General features: G+C 42.6%; 1 protein-coding gene across 1 annotated transcript in view; it reads left to right on the top strand.

Annotated features, from left to right (window-relative positions):
* The first annotated feature begins 1,002 nt into the window (after positions 1 to 1,002).
* LOC120060066 (otoferlin-like) overlaps positions 1,003 to 23,575 on the top strand; it is a 46,477-nt gene continuing 23,904 nt past the window's right edge. The window contains exons 1-20 of the mRNA XM_039009131.1: positions 1,003 to 1,051; positions 1,612 to 1,744; positions 1,979 to 2,033; positions 2,134 to 2,265; positions 2,476 to 2,538; positions 6,860 to 6,944; positions 7,070 to 7,229; positions 8,175 to 8,361; positions 15,921 to 16,107; positions 16,410 to 16,633; positions 17,969 to 18,077; positions 19,222 to 19,402; positions 19,608 to 19,728; positions 19,936 to 20,036; positions 20,244 to 20,334; positions 20,743 to 20,859; positions 21,054 to 21,206; positions 21,395 to 21,584; positions 21,953 to 22,077; positions 22,293 to 22,427. Of these exons, the coding sequence (XP_038865059.1) occupies positions 1,003 to 1,051; positions 1,612 to 1,744; positions 1,979 to 2,033; positions 2,134 to 2,265; positions 2,476 to 2,538; positions 6,860 to 6,944; positions 7,070 to 7,229; positions 8,175 to 8,361; positions 15,921 to 16,107; positions 16,410 to 16,633; positions 17,969 to 18,077; positions 19,222 to 19,402; positions 19,608 to 19,728; positions 19,936 to 20,036; positions 20,244 to 20,334; positions 20,743 to 20,859; positions 21,054 to 21,206; positions 21,395 to 21,584; positions 21,953 to 22,077; positions 22,293 to 22,427 (2,598 nt within the window). The remainder of the gene's footprint in view (positions 1,052 to 1,611; positions 1,745 to 1,978; positions 2,034 to 2,133; positions 2,266 to 2,475; positions 2,539 to 6,859; positions 6,945 to 7,069; positions 7,230 to 8,174; positions 8,362 to 15,920; positions 16,108 to 16,409; positions 16,634 to 17,968; positions 18,078 to 19,221; positions 19,403 to 19,607; positions 19,729 to 19,935; positions 20,037 to 20,243; positions 20,335 to 20,742; positions 20,860 to 21,053; positions 21,207 to 21,394; positions 21,585 to 21,952; positions 22,078 to 22,292; positions 22,428 to 23,575) is intronic.

Below are 23,575 nucleotides of genomic sequence, written 5' to 3'. Positions count from 1 at the left end.
GGCAAAATCCCAGAAGAAAACCTGGTTCAGTCTACCTTCCGTCAGACACTGGGAGACAAATTCACCTTTCAGCAATAGCCTAAAACACAAGGCCAAATATACACTTGAGTTGCTTACCAAGACGGCATTGAATGTTCCTAAGTGGCCTAGTTACAGTTTTTACTTAAATTGGCTCGAAAATCTATGACAAGACTTGATAATGGCTGTCTAGCAATGATCATCAACGAACTTGACAGAGCTTGAAAAATAAAATTGTTTCAAAAAAGTCCAGGTGTGCAAAGCTCTTAGAGACTTACCCAGAAAGACCCACAGCTTTCATTGCTGCCAAAGGGGATTCTAACATGTATTGACACAGGGGTAAATCAGCTATTTCTGTATTTCATTTTCAATACATTTGAAAACATTTCTAAAAACATGTTTTCACTTTTTCATTATGTATGTGTAGCTGGGTGAGAGTTGAGGGGGGAAAACCAATGTAATCCACTTGGAATTCAGGCTGTAACACAATAAAATGTGGAAAAAGTCAAGAGGTACGAATACTTTCTGAAGACACTGTATTAAGGTTATGGGATGTGAATGATTTAAACTCCTAATCGGAGCCATAAGAGGGTGTGGTGGAAACCAGGCTACCTGCCTTAAGAAATACACTGGTTTAGTCTCAAATGGCACCCTATTCACCCATAGGGCTCTGGTCAAAAGTAGTGCACTATATTGGAAATTGGTTGCCATTTGTGACGCATCCACTAACTGTTATACTCTGCCATAAGAGGAGACTGATGTGTGTCTGAAATGGCACCCTATTCCCTACATATTGCACTTGGGCTCTGGTCAAAAGTAGTGCACTATATAGGGATCCTAAAAGCTCAAATCAATCGAATCCACAGTGCACTATTTGTTTATTTATTAATTAAAAAACGTAGTCTATGTCGCAATCAAGAACCTCCCACAAAATTACCTGAATTCTATTTACTTCACAGAGCTAGAAAAGGACTCTTCTGAATCATGAAGAAATCACGTGGCCATAAGTCAGACCACGGAAAAGGAGGAAGAGGTACAGTATGCTACAACACACACACACACACACACACACACACACACACACACACACACACACACACACACACACACACACACACACACACACACACACACACACACACACACACACACACACACACACATATATACACACATATATACACACATATACACACACACACACACACACACACACACACACACACACACACACACACACACACACACACACACACACACACACACACACACACACACACACACACACACACACACACCACCCACCCCAATTGTTTCTTGTAATAATAATGGAGCTACACCAAATGCTTTCATACAAGCTTTGGTCCTAATCACTCTCTGATACTCTCTGAAAAAAGAGAAAAATATAGAGGAAAATGTTTAACATATCCTATGATACATTGAAAATAATAACATTAAACTTAAATTCAAACAAAAATAAAAACAATACAAAAAGTGACACAAACAACCTAAAAGGGTGGTTGTCAAGCTTAGCTATCGTCATCCTGTCAGGCTGTTCTGACAGGTGTGGCCTCCTTGACTGTGATTGTCCAGGCGATGAGGCAGCCATCTTGGAGACAGAGGACCTGGACTTCATGGGAGGGATGGGAGGGGGAGGGGGTCCTGACCCCGACACCATCTCCCTGGCCTCAGTCACAGCCGTCACCACAAATGTCTCCAACAAGAGGTAAGCACAGAGCACAGTTCTATGTTGCTTGTGGTTTGCAGTTCAATTTACACATAAAATACAATTCTATAGAGTTAGATAACATAGAAGCAAACTCTGAGTTTTGGATTGAAGACTAATGATTCAATTACATTGTTTACAATGTAGTATCTTGTAGTTTACAGAATTCTGAAATGAAAGTCTGCATTGATTTAATCACACTGAAACATGTTTCTAACATGTCTATAACATCAGATCAAAACCAGACATTAAGATGGAACCTAGTGCCGGGAGACCAATGGATTTCCAAGTAAATTTAAATATATGTTCAATGAATCAAGGAATAATCAGCATCTAAAAAACATTGCTATAATAAAGAGTGTTTATACATGATAACCCTATTTTACCAGGTTAGTGTTACCGTCATAGAGGCCAGGCAGCTAGTGGGGCTGAACATGGATCCAGTAGTCTGTGTGGAGATCGGAGACGATAAGAAGTACACTCAGATGAAGGAGTCGACAAACTGCCCATACTACAATGAGGTAACCAACCTGCCCTGGAATGATGAGTTTGATGATAAGAAGGAGGGGGTTGATGAGGAGAATGATGATGATGATAACAAGGTCTAAAGGGTTGTAATTACATGTATGGTCATCAATAAAGCTACATGTATAATTTCAATAAATTTACACATTTTAACAGAAAACTTCATGACACTGATACATTTATTTTACGTCACATTTCTCTTTTAGTATTTTGTCTTTGACTTCCACGTCCCACCTGATGTTATGTTTGACAAGATCCTGAAGCTTTCGGTGAGTAGCTTTACCACAATACAAACAAACAGTTATGAAATAATTACCCTCCCTATCTAAATGAACGGAGAGCAACGAGCAATGATTTTATTTGATTTGAATTTAATAAGAAAGTGGTCAGATGAAGCAGATGCTAAGCTACAGGACTGTTTTACTAGCACAGACTGGAATATGTTCCGGGATTCTTCCGATGGTATTGAGGAGTACACCACATCAGTCACTGGCTTCATCAACAAGTGCATCGATGACGTTGTCCCCACAGTGACCGTACGTACATACCCCAACCAGAAGCCATGGATTACAGGCAACATCTGCACTGAGCTAAAGGGTAGAGCTGCCGCTTTCAAGGAGCGGGACTCTAACCCGGAAGCTTATATGAAATCCCGCTATGCCCTCCGACGAACCATCAAACAGGCACAGTGTCAATACAGGACTAAGATTGAATAGTACTACACCGACTCCGACGCTCGTCGGATGTGGCAGGGCTTGCAAACTCCAGTATTACAGACTACAAAGGGAAGCACAGCCGTGAGCTGCCCAGTGACACGAGCCTACCAGACGAGCTAAATTACTTCTATGCTCACTTCGAGGCAAGTAACACTGAAGCATGCATGAGAGCATCAGCTGTTCTGGATGACTGTGTGATCACTCTCTACGTAGCCGATGTGAGTAAGACCTTTACACAGGTCAACATTCATTCACAAGGCCGCAGGGCCAGACGGATTACCAGAACGTGTACTCTGAGCATGCGCTGACCAACTGGCAAGTGTCTTCACTGACTTTTTCAACCTGTCCCTTACTGAGTCTGTAATAACAACATGTTTCAAACAGACCACCATAGTCCCTGTGACTAAGAACACTAAGGTAAAATGCCTAAATGACTACCGACCCGTAGGTCTCACGTCTGTAGCCATGAAGTGCTTTGAAAGGCTGGTCATGGTTCACATCAACACCATTATTCCAGAAACCCTAGACCCACTCCAATTTGCGTACTGCCCCAACAGATCCACAGATGATGCAATCTCTATTGCACTCAACACTGCCCTTTCCCACCTGGACAAAAGGAACACCTATGTGAGAATGCTATTCATTGACTACAGCTCAGCATTCAACACCATAGTGCTCTCAAAGCTCATCACTAAGCTAAGGACCCTGGGACTAAACACCTCCCTCTGCAACTGGATCCTGGACTTCCTGACGGGCTGCCCCCAGGTGGTAAGGGTAGGGAACAACCCATCCGCCACGCTGATCCTCAACACGGGGGCCCCCAGGGGTGCGTGCGGAGTCCCCTCCTATACTCCCTGTTCTCTCATGACTGCATGGCCAAGCACGACTCCAACACCATCATCAAGTTTGACGATGACACAACAGTGGTAGGCCTGATCACCGACAACAACGAGACAGCCTATAGGGAGGAGGTCAGAGACCTGGCCATGTGGTGCCAGGACAACAACCTCTCCCTCAACATGATCAAGACAAAGGAGATGATTGTGGACTATAGGGAAAGGAGGACTGAGCACGCCCCCATTCTCATCTATGGAGCTGTAGTGGAACAGGTTGAGAGCTTTAAGTTCCTTGGTGTCCACATCACCAACAAACTATCATGGTCCAAACACACTAAGACAGTTGTGAAGAGGGCACGACAAAGCCTATTCCCCCTCAGGAGACTGAAAAGATTTGGCATGGGTCCTCAGATCCTCAAAAGGCTCTACAGCTGCATCATCGAGAGCCTCCTGACTGGTTTCATCACTGCCTGGTATGGCAACTGCTCGGCCTCCGACCACAAAGCACTATAGAGGGTAGTGCGTACGGCCTAGTACATCACTGGGGCCAAGCCTCCCGCCATCCAGGACCTCTATACCAGGCGGTGTTAGAGGAAGGCCCTAAAAATGTTCAAAGACTCCAGCCACCCAAGTCATAGACTGTTCTCTCTGCTACCGCACGGCAAGCGGTACCGGAGCGCCAAGTCTAGGTTCAAGAGGCTTCTTAACAGCCTCTATCCCCAAGCCATAAGACTCCTGAACAGCTAATCAAAGGGCTACCCAGACCCCTCTTTTACGCTGCTGCTACTCTCTGTTTATTATCTATGCATGGTCACTTTAACTCGACCTACATGTTAATATTTCCTCAATTACCTCGACTAACCAGTGCCACCGCACATTCACTCTGTACTGGTACCCCCTGTATATAGCCTTGCTATTGCTATTGCTATTGTTATTTAATTTTCTCAATAGGGGGGCGCCATTTTCACTTTGTAAAAAATCGTTCCCAAATTAAACTGCCTCATACTCAATTCTTGCTCGTACAATATGCATATTATTATTACTATTGGATAGAAAACACTCTCTAGTTTCTAAAACCGTTTGAATTATATCTGTGAGTAAAACAGAGCTCATTTTGCAGCAAACTTCCTGTCAGGAACTGAAAAATCTGAAATCGAGGGCTCTGTTCCAGGGTCAGTTTATTAATTTGCATGGAATCTATGGGTCTACATGCACTGCATACGCCTTCCACTAGATGTCAGTAGGCAGTGAGAGTTGGAATGGGGTGTCTAGCTAGATCTGAGGCCGAACAAGACGTCTTGGAACGGAAAGCCTGGTCTTTTCATCGTTTGGCCTGATGCGAGAGGGACGTCAGCATTGCGCTCTGAAAAGCTTTTGTTTTATAAGTTAGATATCTCCGGCTCTCCGGCTTTAATTTGATATATGTGTTAAAAACATCATAATGTAGTTATTTTAAACCGAGTTATATCAGTTTATATCAGTATATTGCGATTTTCTGTATTTTCTTTGTTTTGCGTTATGGTGAGTTGGACACATGGCTAGCGTTGGCTGCTAATTCCACAGATGAAGACGACATTCTACAACCGAACAACGATTATTCTGGACAAAGGACAACTTGTAAAAGATTCTGATGGAAGCTCATCAAATAGTAGGAACAATTTATGATGGTAATTCGTATTTCTGTCGAAAATGTTTAGACTAATATTCCGCCATTAATTTCGGCGCTGTCTCGCTATAACGTAAGCTGTATGTCGTAGTAACGTTATTTTAAAAAATCTAACACAGCGGTTGCATTAAGAACTAGTGTATCTTTAATTTGCTGTCCAACCTGTAATTTTTAGTCAAGTTTATGATTAGTTATTGATTAGATTAGGTGCCTCTCCAAGATATCTCCGGACAAATTGTTTGAATTTTGGCTACTTATTCACATTGTTCAACCACGAATTGTACCGCTAAATATGCACATTTTCGAACAAACCATATATGTATTGTGTAATATGATGTTATAGGACTGTCATCTGATGAAGTTTGAGAAGGTTAGTGAAAAAATGTATATCTTTTGCTGGTTTATTCGCTATCGCTAATGTTATGTTGAATCAATGCGGTTGTGTGGTAGGCTATTGTAGTAAGCTAATATAATGCTATATTGTGTTTTCGCTGTAAAACACTTAACAAATCTGAAATATTGGCTGGATTCACAAGATGTTTGTCTTTCATTTGCTGTACACCGTGTATTTTTCATAAATGTTTTATGATGAGTATGAGTATTTCACGTTGGTTTCTGTAGTTATTCTAGCTGCTTTGGTGAGAGTTGTGATGGTGGCTGCAATGTAAAACTATGATTTATACCTGAAATATGCACATTTTTCTAACAAAACATATGCTATACAATAAATCTGTTATAAGACTGTCATCTGATAAAGTTGTTTCTTGGTTAGTGACTATTTATATCTTTATTTGGTCGAATTTGTGATAGCTACCTATGCAGTAAAAAAATTGTGAAAAAAAAAAGTTGGGTCTTTTGCTATCGTGGTTAGCTAATAGAAATACATATTGTGTTTTCCCTGTAAAACATTTAAACAATCGGAAATGATGGCTGGATTCACAAGATGTGTATCTTTCATCTGGTGTCTTGGACTTGTGATTTCATGATATTTAGATGCTAGTATTTACTTGTGGCGCTATGCTAGGCTATGCTAGTCAGCTTTTTTACTGATGAGGGTGCTCCCGGATCCGGGATGAGTACCAAGTAGAAGTTAACTGCTGCTGTTTAATTATTTGTTACTTTTATTTTCTATCTTTTTTTAGTTAACACGTTTTTCTTCTTCACTTCTTAAAGCATTGTTGGTTAAGGGCTTGTAAGTAAGCATTTCACTATAAGGTCTACTACACCTGTTGTATTCGGCGCATGTGACAAATACAATTTGATTCGATTCGATCACTGTGTCCATCATTTATACAGTCATTCATAAAATTCAACTCAGGTCACATATTAATGATGCACATTGCAATCTTCACTTTGCTCATCCATCCCTCAGGTAATCCACTCCAAGAACCTCCTGCGTAGTGGGACTCTGGTTGGCTCTTTCAAACTGGATGTAGGCACCGTCTACTCGCATCCAGGTCAGGGAGAAATAGTTGGAAACATAGTAGCTTCTAGTGACCTATGTCTATACTCTATGACTCTGGTACTGATCAGTATACCTCACATATGAATGTGGCTTTTTAAAATTATTTTTGTCTAATAGAACACCAGTTTTTCCACAAATGGGCCCTTCTCTCTGACCCTGATGACATCACTGCCGGGTGCAAAGGTTACATTAAATGTGACATCGCCGTCGTGGGGAAAGGAGACAACATCAAGACTCCACACAAGGCCACCGAAACCGATGAAGATGACATAGAAGGGTAAACGACCAACATATTATTGGGGATATGAGTGTAGTAGTAATAATGTAGTAGTAATACTGTAGTAGTAATTTAGTAATAATAGTGCAGTAATAATAGTGTAGTAATAATGTAGTAATAATACTGTAGTAGTAATAACTCATCGGTAATAATGTAGTAATAATACTGTAGTAGTAATAATTTATCAGTAATACTGTAGTAATAATACAGCAGTAGTAATACTGTAGTAGTAATAATACTGTAGTGGTAATAATGTATCGGTAATACTGTGGGAAAAAATACTGCAGTAGTAATACTGTAGTAATAATGTGGTAATACCACTGCAGTAGTAATAATGTAGTAATACTACTGCGCTAGTAATAATTTATCGGTAACACTGTAGTAATAGTACTGTAGTAATAATACTGCAGTAGTAATACTGTAGCAATAATACTGTGGTGGTAATAATGTTGTGATAATACTGTAGTGGTATTAATTTATCGCTAATACTGTGGCAATGCTGCGGTAGTAATACTGTAGTGGTAATACTGCAGTAATAATACTGTGGTAATTATACTGTGGTAATAATACTGTAGTATTAATAATGTATACGTAATACTGCAGTAATAATACTGCAGTAGCAGTGCTGTAGTAGTAATAATGTATAAGTAAAACTGTAGTAGTAATAATGTAGTAATAATACCGTGGTAGTCATAATTTATCAGTAATACTGTGGTAATAATACTGCAGTGGTAATACTGTAGTAGTAATAATGTAGTAATAATACTGTAGTAGTAAAACTGTAGTCGTAATACTGTAGCAATAAAAGCAGCAATAGGCCAAGCTCTAGAGTTCCTGTGAAAGCTCTCCCATCTCACAATTCTTGATTACTTTCTATTGCTGTTTGAGTCATAGAGATACAATGCAACGTGTTACAAGTGTTTGTCTTTAATTCTGTGGTTTCAGTAACCTGCTGTTACCTGAGGGGGTTCCCGCGGAGCGTCAGTGGGCTCGCTACTATGTGAAGATCTACAGAGCTGAGGGCCTTCCCAAGATGAACACCAGCATCATGGCTAATGTCAAGAAGGCTTTCATTGGGGAGAACAAGGACCTTGTGGACCCTTATGTACAAATACTCTTCGCTGGCCAGAGAGTAAGTAATAGCACTGTTCTGTTGCTGTGCTGTGCTGTGTTATGTTATGTTACATTATGTTAAGCTATGTTACATTATGTTATTCTATGCTATGTTAACACTAGGGTAGGGGGCACTATTTTAATTTCCAAATGAAAAGCGTGCCAAAAGTAAACTGCCTGCTACTCAGGCCCAGAAGCTAGGATATGCATAACATTAGATTTGGATAGAAAACACTCTAAAGTTTCCAAAACTGTTAAAATAATGTCTGTGAGTATAACAGAACTGATTTGGCAGGCGAAAACCTGAAAAAAATCCATCCAGGAAGTGGGATTCTTTTATGTTTGTAGTTTTCTATTGAATGCCATTACAGTATCCATTGACTTAGGACTCAAATTGCACTTCCTATGGCTTCCACTAGATGTCAACAGTCTATAGAAATTGTTTCAGGCTTGTATTCTGAAAAATTAGGGAGTAAGACCACTCTGAATGAGTGGACACTGCAGTGTCCCAGAGCTTTTTCATGCGCACGACCTAGAGCGCGCCTTTCTTGTTTACCTTTTATATTGACGACGTTATTGTCCGGTTGAAATATTATTGATTATTATGACTAAAAACAACCTGAGGATTTATTATAAACATTGTTTGAAATGGTTCTACGAACTTTATGGATACTATTTGGATTTTTCGTCTGCCTGTTGTGACTGCGTTTGAGCCTGTGGATTACTGAACATAACGCGCGAACAAAACTGAGGTTTTTGGATATAAACGGACTTTATCGAACAAAACGGACATTTATTGAGTAAATGGGAGTGCAACCATATGAAGATCATCAAAGGTAAGTGATTAATTTTATCTCTATTTCTGACTTCTGTAACTCCTCTACTTGGCTGGTAACTGTTTGTAATGATTTGTCTGCTGAGCGCTGTTCTCAGATAATCGCATGGTATGCTTTCGCTGTAAAGCCTTTTTGAAATCTGAAACCGTGGTTGGATTAACAAGAAGTTAATCTTTAAATCGATGGATAACACTTGTATGTTTTATGAATTTTTATAATGAGTATTTCTGTTTTTGAATTTGGCGCTCTGCAATTTCACTGGATGTTGGCCAGGTGGGACGCTAGCGTCCCACGTACCCTAGTGAGAGAAAGGTTGTGAACCCTTCAGTATTTTCTGTATTTCTGCATACATTTGGCCTAAAATATGATCAGATCTTCATCTAAGTTCTAATAATAGATCAAGTGAACATGATTAAACAAATAACACTTTTACATTTTTTATTGAGCAAATTGGTCCAACATTCAACTTATTTTTTGGAAAAAGTATGTGAACCTCTAGATTAATCAGCTCAATTAAGTGATTTAAAGTAGTCAAAAGTGTCGTATTTGATCCCATATTCCTTGCACACAATGACTACATCAAGCTTGTGACTCTAGAAGCTCATTGGATGCATTTGCAGTTTATTCGGGTTATGTTTTGGGTTATGTTTTGCCTAACAGGAACTGAATGGTGAATAATGTCTACCATTTTGGAGTCACTTTTATTGTTATTAAGAATATAATATGTATCTGAACATTTCTACATTCATGTGGATGCTACCATGATTATGGATAATCATGAATAGATCATTAATAATGATGAGTGAGAAGGTTACAGAGGCAAAAAGATCATACTCCCCCTCCCAAATATGCTAATCTCCCCTGTTATTGGTAATGGTGAGATGCTACATGTTTTGTTGTAGCCTCTGTAACTTTCTCATTCATCATTATTCATGTTTCTTCTTAAATGGCATTATCAGGATTAATATAGGTGTCTTCAGAAACATCTCATCTGTCACGCCCTGACCTTAGTTATCTTTGTTTTCTTTATTATTTGGTTAGGTCAGGGTGTGACAAGGGTGGTTTGTTTAGTTTTTGTATTGTCTAGGGGTTTTTGTATGTCTAGGGTTTTTTTCTAGTCTAGGTGTTTATATGTCTATGGTTGCCTAGATTGGTTCTCAATCAGAGGCAGCTGTTTATCGTTGTCTCTGATTGGGGACCATATTTAGGTAGCCATATTCCTTGGGTATTTTGTGGGCTGTTATTCTATGTTTAGTTGCCTGTTCTGCACTAGCCATATTGCTTCACGGTTCGTTTTGTTGTTTTGTTTAGTTCTGTTCAGTGTTCTCTCTTTTATTAAAGAGGTATGTTCGCTAATCACGCTGCGCCTTGGTCTCCTCATTATGACGAACGTAACATCATCTGCTCACTTATAAAGAGAATTACTCCAGTCATCATTCACCATTCAGATACTATTGGGCAAAAGGTCTTCCAAAACACCACCAAAACAAGCTTGATGTAGTCATTGTAGCAAAGACAATGGGACCAAATACTCAAAGTTTGACTGCTTTGCTACACTTAATTGAGCTGATTAATCTAGAGCAGTGGTTCCCAAACTTTTTATAGTCCCGTACCCCTTCAAACATTCAACCGCCAGCTGCGTACCCCCTCTAGCACCAGGGTCAGCGCACTCGCAAATGTTGTTTTATTGCCATCATTGTAAGATTGCCACACACACACTATACGATACATTAATTAAACATAAGAATGAGTGTGAGTTTTTGTCACAACCTGGCTCGTGGGAAGTGACAAAGAGCTCTTATAGGACCAGGGCACAAATAATAATATAATAATAATCAATAATTTAATGAGAAGGGTGTGCTTGAAAGGATACGCCTAACTCTGCAATGTTGGGTTGTGTGGGAGAGAGTCTCAGTCTTAAATCATTTTCCACACACGCCAGTATTTAGTTTTCATGCTAGTGAGGGCGGAGAATCCACTATCATGACTGTCCTGATCAGGTCAGGTTACAGGAGACCACAACCCTACAGATTATCTCTCACCCCCAACAGAGGAGGAGAGATCTAGGGGTCTAAAGATGTGGGGGATTTATGACCCCTCACACCCATGGTAAATCTTAGGCCACAGACAACATTCCTTTGTCCTGTCACTATGGAGAACCAGCCTCAGAACATTAAACATGCAATAAAGGGACTTTGGAACAATGGTTTCCGTCAGCCACAATGGTGGTCATGAAGATAGATGGAATATGAAAATGTATGTCATTTTTGTTTTGTTATTAAAGGTTAATAGATGACGTTATTACGAAAACATTGTAACTGTAAGAGTTTTCCTAGGATATGCTTGATGTTTATACATTGTACGTTGTGTGGAAAATGTCCAAATCAAAGAGAATGTTTTGGTAAAGATGAAATGTGAAGTTAGTTGTCTAAAATTTAGTAAAATCTAGACCTTGCCTCTTAACTTGGTACGCTCAGAGAATTGCCCTAAAGGCGGATACGCCCACTTCTGACCCGAGGGTATAAGACATGAGAGTTAAGAATTAACAGACCAGACTAAGTGACCCAAGCTGCAGCCAAGGTCTGAAAAGTCAACGAACCCAAAACTCAACCCAAGGTTGAAGACAAAGAAATCTTTTTCTACCCATGCTACTGATGAGTAGCTGTTTCTAAGCGGGTGAATTCAAGCCGGACCACCTAACCGCCACTCTCCATCAAATCGTGGTATCTACACTGTTTCATTCCTACGCTGTGAGCCCTGATCTACAGAGCTGTCTGTCCTCAGAAGACCCCTCCCAGAGCAAGGGCGAGGAATCAGACCAAAAGGACACTGACATCGTGAGGACAACCAGAGAGTTGCGCCGGAGAAGTGCGTCATTGAGAAGCCTAAACGACCCACGCGGAGCTTCCCATCTGAGACCTCCCACACGTAATTACATCATTATATTCTGACCCATAAGAGCGGCAGTTCGGGGCAAGGCTAGGGTTAAAATAAGCATAGCTGACAAATGCACTCAAATGTATATTTCTCCCGTGTACTTTCTCTTTTTCTCTCTCTTTAAATCCCCATTTTGGGTAACACGCGCCATAGTGTGTTGGCCCGTTATACTAAGTTCTAATCAATAGCCTAGACTGTGTTTTGTGTATTATATCACGCCCTGACCTTAGAGAGCCTTTTTTTATGTTTGGTCAAGGTGTGATTTGGGTGGGCATTCTATGTCCTTTATTTCTATGATTTGTGTTTCTATGTTTTGGCCGGCTATGGTTCTCAATCAGGGACAGCTGTCTATCGTTGTCTCTGATTGGGAATCATACTTAGGAAGCCCTTTTTCCCACCTGTGATTGTGGGTAGTTGACTTTGTTAGTGGCACTATAGCCCTCGGAAGCTTCACGGTCGTTTATTTTGTTTCTTGTTTTGTTGGCGACATTCTATAATAAAAGGAAATGTACGCTCACCACGCGGCACTTTGGTCCACTTCTTTCGACGGCCGTGACAGAACTACCCACCACCAAAGGACCAAGCAGCGTGGCCGGGAGGAGCAGCACTTTCTGGAGGAATGGACATGGGAGGAGATATTGGAAGGCAAGGGACCCTGGGCACAGGCTGGTGAATTTCGCCGTCCTAAGGAGGAGCTAGAAGTAGCAAAGGCGGAACGGCGTCAGAACGAGGAGTTGGCACAGCGGAGCAAGCACGAGAGGCAGCCCCAAAAAATGTTTTGGGGGGGGGGGGCACATGGGGGGAGTGGCAGAGTCAGGGTATAGACCTGAGCCAAATCCCCGTGCTTACCATAAGGAGCGTGGTACGGGTCAGGCACCGTGTTATGCGGTAAAGCGCACGGTGTCTCCAGTGCGCTCTCATAGCCCGGTGCGCTATATGCCAGCTCTCCGCAAGTGCCACGCTAGGGTGGGCATCCAGCCAGGGCAGATTGTGGCAGCTCAGCGCGCTTGGTCACCGGTGCGCCGTTTCGGCCCAGGGTATCCTGCGCCGGCTCTGCGCACTGTGTCTCCGGTGCGCTGTGACTGCTCAGTGCGTCCTATGCCTGCGCTCCGCCCGTGCCGGGCTAAAGTGGGCATTCAGCCAAGAGGAGAGGTGCAAGTGTCAAGCACCAGATCTCCAGTGCTCCCCCACAGCCCGGTTCGACCTGTGCCTGCGCTCTGGAGGTGCCGGGCTAAAGTGGGCATTCAGCCGGGGAGAGTGGTGCCAGGGATACGCACCAGATCTCCAGTGCTCCCCCACAGCCCGGTCCATCCTGTCCCTCCTCCAAGGACCAGGCCTCCAGTAGGTCTCCTCAGCCTGGTTCATCCTGTGCCTCCTCCAAGGACCAGACCGCCAGCGACGGTCTCCAGTCCGGAGCCTCCAGCGACGGTCTCCAGTCCGGAGCCCCCAGCGACGGTCTCCAGTCCGGGGCCCCCAGCGACGGTCTCCAGTCCGGGGCCCCCAGCGACGGTCTCCAGTCCGGGGCCCGCAACGAGGGTCCCCAGTCCGGGGCCCGCAACGAGGGTCCCCGCACCAGAGGCGCCACCAAAGTGGGGTGAGCCAGAGGTGGAGCGGGGTCTACGTCCCACACCAGAGCCGCCACCGCGAATAGATGCCTCCCCTATAGGTTCAGGTTTTGCGGCCGGAGTCCGCACCTTTGGGGGGGAGGGGGGGGGGTACTGTCACGCCCTGACCTTAGAGAGCCTTTTTTATGTCTCTTTTTGGTTTGGTCAGGGTGTGATTTGGGTGGGCATTCTATGTCCTTTATTTCTATGATTTGTGTTTCTATATTTTGGCCGGCTATGGTTCTCAATCAGGGACAGCTGTCTATCGTTGTCTCTGATTGGGAATCATACTTAGGCAGCCCTTTTTCCCACCTGTGATTGTGGGTAGTTGACTTTGTTAGTGGCACTATAGCCCTCGGAAGCTTCACGGTCGTTTATTTTGTTTCTTGTTTTGTTGGCGACATTCTATAATAAAAGGAAATCTACGCTCACCACGCTGCACTTTGGTCCACTTCTTTCGACGGCCGTGACAGTATGTGTATCTTTTATCATCATTTTAGCTTTCTAGTAAATAAATAATCCACTAAGATTGGTGTAGTACGAACTCATTGGTGGGACCCGGGTCCGTGCAGATTCCCGGATTATGCGACGTTCAGAATGAGATTGTAGAGGAAACTGATTAATTAGCGACAGTTGTAAAATCGATATTCTGTTATTCTTTGAGTTAATTTGGGAAATAGAAACACCAAAAAAACGAATTTTCCCATGGTGCCCCAGGTTAATGAGTTAATAGTTACTTGATTCATTTAATCACGCAATTAGAAACCTTTAATCATTCGATGAGCAACAGTCCTCACATTAACTAATACTCACGACACCACCATCACATAGGTACGTGGTTGCAATGGGCATTTGTGTCTTAACAGTGCGATTTGCTAAAGCAGGAAACTCTGAGCGCAGCCCTATCCAGAAATCTGGCAGTGGCTTCTGATTAAATTACATTTTCACAGAACCGCTTGTTGCAATTTTGGAAAAAACTCTCGTGTTCAGATATCGGTAAGTGGACTGGAGGCAGGGAATGAAAGGGATAATGAATCCAGTTGTTTGTGTCGTCCGTTTCGGAAAGTACCTGCATAATTGCTCACCCAACTCACTCAGGTGCTTCGCTATATCACATTTGACATTGTCCGTAAGCTTGAGTTCATTTGGACACAAAAAATCACACAATGATGGAAAGACCTGTGTGTTGTCCTTGTTAATTCAGTCAGAGAAGCGCTCCAACTTCTTAATCATAGCCTCAATTTTGTCCCCCACATTGAATATAGTTGCGCAGAGTCCCTGTCATCCTAGATTCGGATCATTCAGTGGAGAAAAAAACATCACCCAGATAGGCCAGTTGTGTGAGAAACTCGTCATCATGCAAGCGGTCAGACAAGTGAAAATGATGGTCAGTAATGAAAACTTTAAGCTCGTCTCTCAATTTTAAAAAACGTGTCAGTACTCTGCCCCTTGATAACCCTCAAAGTTCTGTATGTTGTAAAAGCGTTACATGGTCGCTGCCCATATCATTGCATAATGCAGAAAATACACGAGAGTTCAGGGGCCTAGTAAATATCTGCGCAAGAGTGAAGGATTCCCGTGAGAGAGTAACGGTTAATGTGATTGGATGTTAGTTATTTGACTAGGCTACCTGTATTTGACATTCTGTTGTTATTTTGCTGAACACTAGATGGTTTAATTTTATTTTTGGCAGTGAAACAAGGCTACTCAGTCGAGAAAAACCCCCAAATGTATAGCCCCATTGGAAAATATAAATGGACTGTTTGAAAATGTGAAATAAAATGTGTATTTTTATTATTATATATATATTTTTAAAATGTGAATCACATTTTTATTTGGCGAGCCCCCGACGGCACTCCGCGTACCCCCGTACCCCCGTTTGGGAATACCTGATCTAGAGGTTGACATACTTTTTCCGACAACGAAATCAAATGTTGGACCAATGTGCACAATACATAAATGAAAAAGTACAATTGTTTTTGTTATTTGTTTAATCATGTTCACTTGATCTATTATTAGGACTTAGATGAAGATCTAATCACATTTTAGGTGAAATTTATGCAGAAATAAAGAAAATCCTAAATGGTTCATAAACTTTCTCTCATCATTGTATACTATGCTATGTTATGTTATGGGCACAATGTGCAATGGGCACAACTTGTTTTATTGTATTGTTTAAGTGGACTGCTTTGTGATCCCAGGGGAAAACATCTATCCAGAAGAGCAGCTACGAGCCAATCTGGAACGAGCAGATCGTCTTCACTGAGATGTTTCCACCGCTCTGCAAACGCATGAAGGTCCAGATCCGAGACTCGGACAAAGTGAACGACGTGGCCCTCGGAACACACTTCATTGACCTGAGAAAGATCGCCAATGATGGAGACAAAGGTTCTTCAGTGTAGAAATGTTTCCCTTAATTCAGAAGATACTGTGTATTGTGTTTCTTTCTTGTGTCTTTCATTTGTTATATTTGGTGTTTGTATGGAGTAAAGGAAAGTGCAATAGGTGCCAAGTCCCAGCTGAAGCAAATTGTGAAAGTGTTACCTCATGAAATAGTCTGACAAATTGTAACTGACAAGAGAGGCGTTTTGCGGTTTGCCAGTGTGTGGTCCGGAGTTGGCTGTGTTACCGCTCCAATCTCCAAAAGCACTTTCCAAATTGCCATGCTCTTTACACCCATACTCTGCCAGGCTTCCTTCCCACCCTGGGTCCGGCTTGGGTGAACATGTATGGCTCCACTCGTAGCTACACCATCATGGACGAGCACCAGGACCTGAACGAGGGTCTGGGGGAGGGGGTGTCCTTCAGAGCCCGCCTGCTGGTCAGCCTGGGTGTGGAGATCCTGGACACCTCCTCCCCGGAGATCATGAGCTCCACCGAGGTGCAGGTGGAGGGGGTGCCTAACATCTCAGAGGTGGGTCACACACACATGCATGTATGTAAATATTCACACATGCTTGCCCGTACACACATACACACACACACACTGTCTCTACCTCTTTCTCTCTCTCTTTTTGTGTCTGTGTGTGTGTGTGTGTCTCTCTCTCTGTCTCTCCCTCCCTCTCATGGGTGACTGTTCAAGCAGATAAACCCTCCTATTGTGACTCACAGCTCACAACAAACAGGTCATCACAGTGCAATCTGACTAAATTATTGATCATCTTTATTTAGCCCGATCGCTGATGCTACATTATTAACTGACTGTTTCCATTAATGGAGGTATTTTTATGTGTTCAGACAATGTAAGTCACACAGTAGAGCCGGTCGAGCGAGAGAGCGTCTATGTAAGCGTCTCTGGTCTTCGCCAGAGTCCTGAACTAGAGCTCTGCATGCTCAGTATTTTCATAGTCATCATTTGAAATACTCACCATACTCTTATACACTATATTTTCATATGTCAGACACCATATAGTACGCATCACAGCATTATCAAGGCATACATCTCCAGTTAATGCTGATTGGCTGAAAGCCGTGGTATATTGGCCATATACCACACCCCCGGACCTTATTGCTTAATTATAAACTGGGTGGTTCGAGCCATAAATGCTGATTGGCTGACAGCCGTGGTATATCAGACTGTAAACCGCGGGTATGACAAAACATTTATTTTTGCTGGTAACTAGTTTATAATAGCAATAAGGCACCTCTGGGGTTTGTGGTGCTTAAGAACATCCCTTAGCCGTGGTATATTGGCCATATACTACATCCCCTCATGCCTTATTGCTTAATTATCACATATGAGGGTGTCCATATTAAAGGGATACTTCGGGATTTTGGCAATCTACTTGCCCAGAGTCAGATGAACTCGTGGATACAATTTTTATCGCTCTGTGTCCAGTACGAAGGAAGCTAGGTAATTTTGCAAGCCAATGCTAACTGGCGTTAGCACAATGACAGAATGACAATGCTAGCATGCTACTAGATACCCATAGACTAACAGTCATTGCGCTAACGCAGGTAAGCATTGGCTTGCGAAACTACCGCTAACTCATAAAAGTGGTATCCATGAGTTCATCTGGGGAAGGAGATAAAGGGCATCATTGCCAAAATCCCAAAGTATCCTTTTAATCTTTGTCTCTCCATCCATCCAGAACACCACTGTGAAAGTGGAGGTGTTCTTCCTGATAATGTTTTACAAATTAATATTTATGTCTCTACTCTCTATCCATCCAGAATTCCACTGGAAAGGTGGAAGAATTATTCCTGTTATAATGTATGTCCATGTTAATCTTTGTGTCTCTTCATCTAGAGCGCCACAGGGAAAGTAGAGGAGTTCTTCCTCTTCGGGGTGTTCCTGGAGGCCACCATGATTGACAGGAAGATCGGGGACAAACCAATCAGCTTCGAGGTTACGATAGGTCGGTAGCTTCAAATCAGATCAAATGTATTTATATAGCCCTTCTTACATCGGCTGATATCTCAAAGTGCTGTACAGAAACTCAGACTAAAACCCAAAACAGCAAGCAATGCAGGTGTAGAAGCACGGTGGCTAGGAAAAATGAGGGGTGGCCAGTCCTCTTCTGGCTGTGCCGGGTGGAGATTATAACAGAACATGGCCAAGATGTTCAAATGTTCATAAATGACCAGCATGGTCAAATAATAATAATCACAGTAGTTGTCGAGGGTGCAACAAGTCAGAACCTCAGGAGTAAATGTCAGTTGGCTTTTCATAGCCAATCATTGAGAGTATCTCTACCGCTCCTGCTGTCTCTAGAGAGTTGAAAACAGCAGGTCTGGGACCGGTAGCACGTCCGGTGAACAGGTCAGGGTTCCATAGCCGCAGGCAGAACAGTTTAAACTGGAGCAGCAGCACGGCCAGGTAGACTGGGGACAGCAAGGAGTCATCATGCCAGGTAGTCCTGAGGCATGGTCCTAGGGCTCAGGTCCTCCGAGAGAGAGAAAGAAAGAGAGAAAGAGAGAATTAGAGAGAGCATACTTAAATTCACACAGGACACCGGATAAGACAGGAGAAGTACTCCAGATATAACAGACTGACCCTAGCCCCCCGACACATAAACTACTGCAGCATAAATACTGGAGGCTGAGACAGGAGGGGTCAGGAGACACTGTGGCCCCATCCGATGATACCCCCGGACAGGGCCATACAGGCAGGATATAACCCCACCCACTTTGCCAAAGCTTCAGTACTCACTCATCTCCCCTTGACATCAGTGCATGATCTATGCAAAGTTAAACCACATAGAACTCAGGTTAGAATTCAGCCTTATTATATCAATAAAACTGACTTCACTTTATACCATAATACTAAGGCAGCAGGTAGCACATGTATGGTAGGTTTCTTGGATACAGATTAAGCCTAGTCCTGTGTTTTTTAGTCTAGGACTAGGCTTAATCGGTGTCTGGGAAACAGTCCCTCAATGAATTTTTAATAATTTTGTTAAATCCAGGACTAGGCTTAATCTGGGTCTGGCTAACCAATCCTTGATGATCTGTATATTGTCATGTTCATCATCATATTTTATACTTGCGTCTTTTAACTAGGTAACTATGGGAGCGAAATTGACGGTGTGACCAAACCCAAGTCGAGTAGCGGGAAGAAGAGTGGGGGAGATGAAGAGGAGTCGGAGCTGATCCAAGGCTCCAGTGATGAAGAGGAGGGGGATGATAATGACCTGGTCTCAGTGTCCTCCACCCCGCCCATGAAACCGGTCATCACCGACAGGTCAGATCCCAACACACACATAAGCAGAGTATTACAGTACAGCGGGGAAAGCTGGTTGAAATGACGTTAGTTCTGCTTGTGAACTAGTTCTTCTAACAATAATTTCAGCTAGTTTTCCCGCTGGGATTGTTGTTCACTGCAACCAGATCGTAGATCTCACTAGGTCAGGTTTCAGTGTCTCTCTTTATGCATTTCCAACTTTCAGAAACTATTTCCACCTGCCTTACTTTGAGAGGAAGCCATGTATTTATATCAAGAGCTGGTGGCAGGACCAGAGAAGAAGACTGTACAATGCCAACATCATGGACAACATCGCAGATAAACTGGTGAGTCAATCGATTACCTTAATACCCATCAAAATGTGTAAAAACAACATAATTACAACATTATTTTCTAGTGATGGGGGGGGAAAATCGATACAATTACATATCGTATCGGCACCTAAATCTCGTGATAATATTGTATCGTGAGGTCCCTGGCAATTCCCAGCCCCATCCTCATGTTCTAACATGTCTATAACACTGTGTCAACAGGAGGAGGGTCTGAACGATGTTCAGGAGGTCATTAAGACAGAGAAGGCCTATCCGGAACGCAGACTGAGAGGGGTCCTGGAGGATCTCGGCAACGGATGCAGGTGCCTACTTACCCTTTCCACACTACTGAGCCTAGCCAAGCCACACTTGCTCTCTACTTACTTACACAATTATGGCGCCGCATTCCCTATGTAGTGCACTACTTTTGACCAGAGTCCATAGGTCTCTGGTCAAAATTAGTGCACTATTTAGGGAATAGGGTGCCATTTGGGATGCAGAATATGGCTAACATTTAATTATTTCCTCAGTCAATTTCTGACTCTGGCTAACAAAGACCAGAATCAGACTGGGAGGACCAAGCTGGACAAGGAGAGACTCAAGTCCTGCATGAGGGAACTGGTACGGCACACATGAGCCAAAGATTATTGTGATATTTTTTATATATTATGTTGGTAACACCACAGAATTACAAATATAATTATATACTGTATATTATCTTTGTGGGTAACACTTTACTCAAAGCCTACAGGTATAATACATTATGATGTGGTTATAATGCATTGTAAGACTTTGTATTGCCTTCCTACTGCATTTCGCAGACACTCTTATCTGAAGTGACTTACGTTTTCATATTTGTTCATACTGGTCCCCTGTGGGAATCAAACCCACAACCCTGGCGTTCAAGTGCCATGCTCTACCAACTGAGCCACACGGAACCACCACTACTATTATATCTACTATTTTATCTTATTGATTCATGTGTTTGTGTGCTAAAAATGATGATCGTCTCGTTGTGTGTGCTTGTAGGAGAGCATAGGTCAGCAGGCTAAGACCATCAGGACGCAGGTGAAGAAGAACACAGTGAGAGATAAGATCAAGCTGGTTCAGAACTTCCTCCAGAAGCTCAGGTTCCTAGCTGATGAGGTAAGTCAGTAAGGGGTGCATATACCGTACGTACATCATTTGTTAATATATCTAAAACTATTGATACCATTCAAGAAGTCTTTGTTCATCTTTCTTTTCTTTTATCGTATACGTATATATGTTTGAACTGCACATTTTCCAATAAATATTTGTTCGATTGATTGGTTGTTTGATTCCTCTATGTGTAATTGCAGCCGCAGCACAGCATCCCTGACGTCTACATCTGGATGATGAGTAACAACAAGCGCATTGCCTACGCCCGTGTCCCCTCCAAAGACATCCTGCACTCCGGGGTGGACGAGGAGACTGGGAAGGACTGTGGCAAAGTCAAAACCATCTTCTTCAAGGTCTGTGCATAGTTACTCTACATCCATAACCAAACCTATGCATGCTTCCTCTTCCAATGTCTGCTTATTGATTTGGCTTGAAATCCAAAAGATTGTATTATTTACAGCCATCCCTTTTTCACTCGATCTGAATCACTACTGGTGTGTCCATCTGATTTTCCATTCATGTATTTGCCTTATCACCCCAGCTGCCTGGTAAGAAGGGCTTTGGTGCAGCTGGCTGGACAGTGCAGGCTAAGACAGAGATCTACCTGTGGCTGGGTCTGAACCGTCAGAGGAAGGACTTCCTGTCTGGGCTGCCCAATGGCTTTGAGGAGAACAAGATGCTGAAAGGACCTGGCTCGCAGTCTGCTCCCCCCATCAGCCTCACATACACGAGTAAGGGAGACCGATGGTGTCCGATGAGCCGCGTACATCACCACGCATAAGGGATAACTAAGGAATCTCATGGATAAGTGCTTACGTTATCTGTGGTCTACATGAGTAAGGGAGATGATAATGTCCCGTGCATGTGTACACATCTCCATAGAAATAGAATGATTTGAGTAGACAAATCCCTTGGACTTACCCCTGTGGTCTTAGGTCTTAGGGACCACCAGGCTGCCCTCAGACCGTCAGGGAACTTTGACTTTGAATCTAAATGTATTTTCTTAAAATTCAAATTTTGTGCACATATTGTATCACTATGAATAAGGGAAACTGGAGTATCTCATTGATAAATGCTTGTGAATCTTCCCCCTCCACAGTGAAGCAGATCTTCCAGCTGAGGGTCCATATGTACCAGGCTCGCAGCCTGTTTGCAGCAGACAGCAGCGGCCTCTCTGACCCCTTCGCCAGGGTCTTCTTCTCCACACACAGCCAGGTCACAGAGGTAGGACAACTAGATTTGATTGTTTGTTCGTTCGTTCGTTCATTACAAAATACAGTGAATCCACAAATATAACTATCGTCTTTGAACAGTGGTGAAGTTTGGTCCAGTAATTAAAGAGTCCGTATAAGAATGACATGGTGCAGAATGGTGAATTAGAGTAACAAGATGGTGAGTGAATTTAATGAATCAATGAATGAATATCACTCTCTGCCCAGGTGCTGAATGAGACACTGTGCCCCACCTGGGACCAGCTGATGGTGTATGACAACGTAGAACTGTTTGGAGAAGTCGGAGAACTGAGGGACGACCCGCCTATCATTGTCATAGAAATCTATGACCAGGACACGGTGGTAAGCATGATGCCTGGTTAGAACTCATGTCAGAACAGATCTATCATAACAGATTCTATCTGAATTTCAATTGATCATCTGACAACGCATACAGTCGTTTAGGTTTCCAGACCACTCTTTCCTTGCTGCTCAAGTCGTCTAAGTAACATAAATGTCATTCAAATGTGAATTAGGCTCTGCGTTTGAAAGAGATACTGTAGCATGTACTTTGTTAGCGTCATTGTAAAAGAATGTGGCCCATTATATGTGTATCAGATTGGACAGAATTGTTATGAATTATATTTGAAAGAATGTATATGTTGACTCAACTGATGATCATACAATTCATTCCTGAACATAAACACCATTGTTTTGGATGACCTTTACTCGGGATAAGTAGAGTGTGAACTGAATTCTGATTGACAGTTTGAAGTAGCGTTATGCTCCAAGGCAGGGCTCTCCAACCCTGTTCCTGGAGAGCTACCCTCCTGAAGTTTTTTTACTCTAGTCCCAGTTGTAACGAGCCTGATTCGGACACATGGATTCAGTTTATCAACCAGCTAATTATTACAATCAGGTGTGCTAGATTAAGGTTGGAGCGAAAACCTACAGGACGGTAGCTCTCCAGGAACAGGGTTGGAGAGCCTTGGCCCAAGGCATGCAAGAGGTATAAGATTTAGCTGAAACGACAAATTCACTGGACATCAGCCTTATCCCTCTTGCATTCCTTCAATGAAAGCTTGTTGCTTATGTGGTACAGTGGTTATGTTTGGGTGTCTTGCCATTGTTTTCTAGCCTGGTCCCAGATCTGTTTGTGCGTATAGATAACTCCTATGGTCGAGTTGTCAAAGCATTACAAACAGATCTGGAACCAGGCTAGTTGTTCTTCATTGTTCTGTTGTGTTTTCTTGAGCTTTGAAGCATGTGCATTGTCAAGCCATGCTTCTGTGTTAGGTGAAGCTGATGCCATACTTAACATATTGATGAATGACGTGCCATGAAGACCCTTTATTGTATTTCTTATGGTAGTGTTTTTTAAATGTCACATTTTACTCTTAAAATGCTTGTAATGTAAACACCGGCCAATTTCCTTGGATTCTAGATTGTACAGTATACCAAAGAGACCATTCTTTCAAATATTTAAACCTTAATATTTGTGGATGTAGTGT

This window comes from Salvelinus namaycush, chromosome 15, assembly GCF_016432855.1.
Source record: "Salvelinus namaycush isolate Seneca chromosome 15, SaNama_1.0, whole genome shotgun sequence".
Classification (NCBI taxonomy): Eukaryota; Metazoa; Chordata; class Actinopteri; order Salmoniformes; family Salmonidae; genus Salvelinus; species Salvelinus namaycush.
The sequence above is the reverse complement of the archived record's forward strand: the minus strand, read 5'-3'. Positions and strand labels throughout refer to the sequence as shown.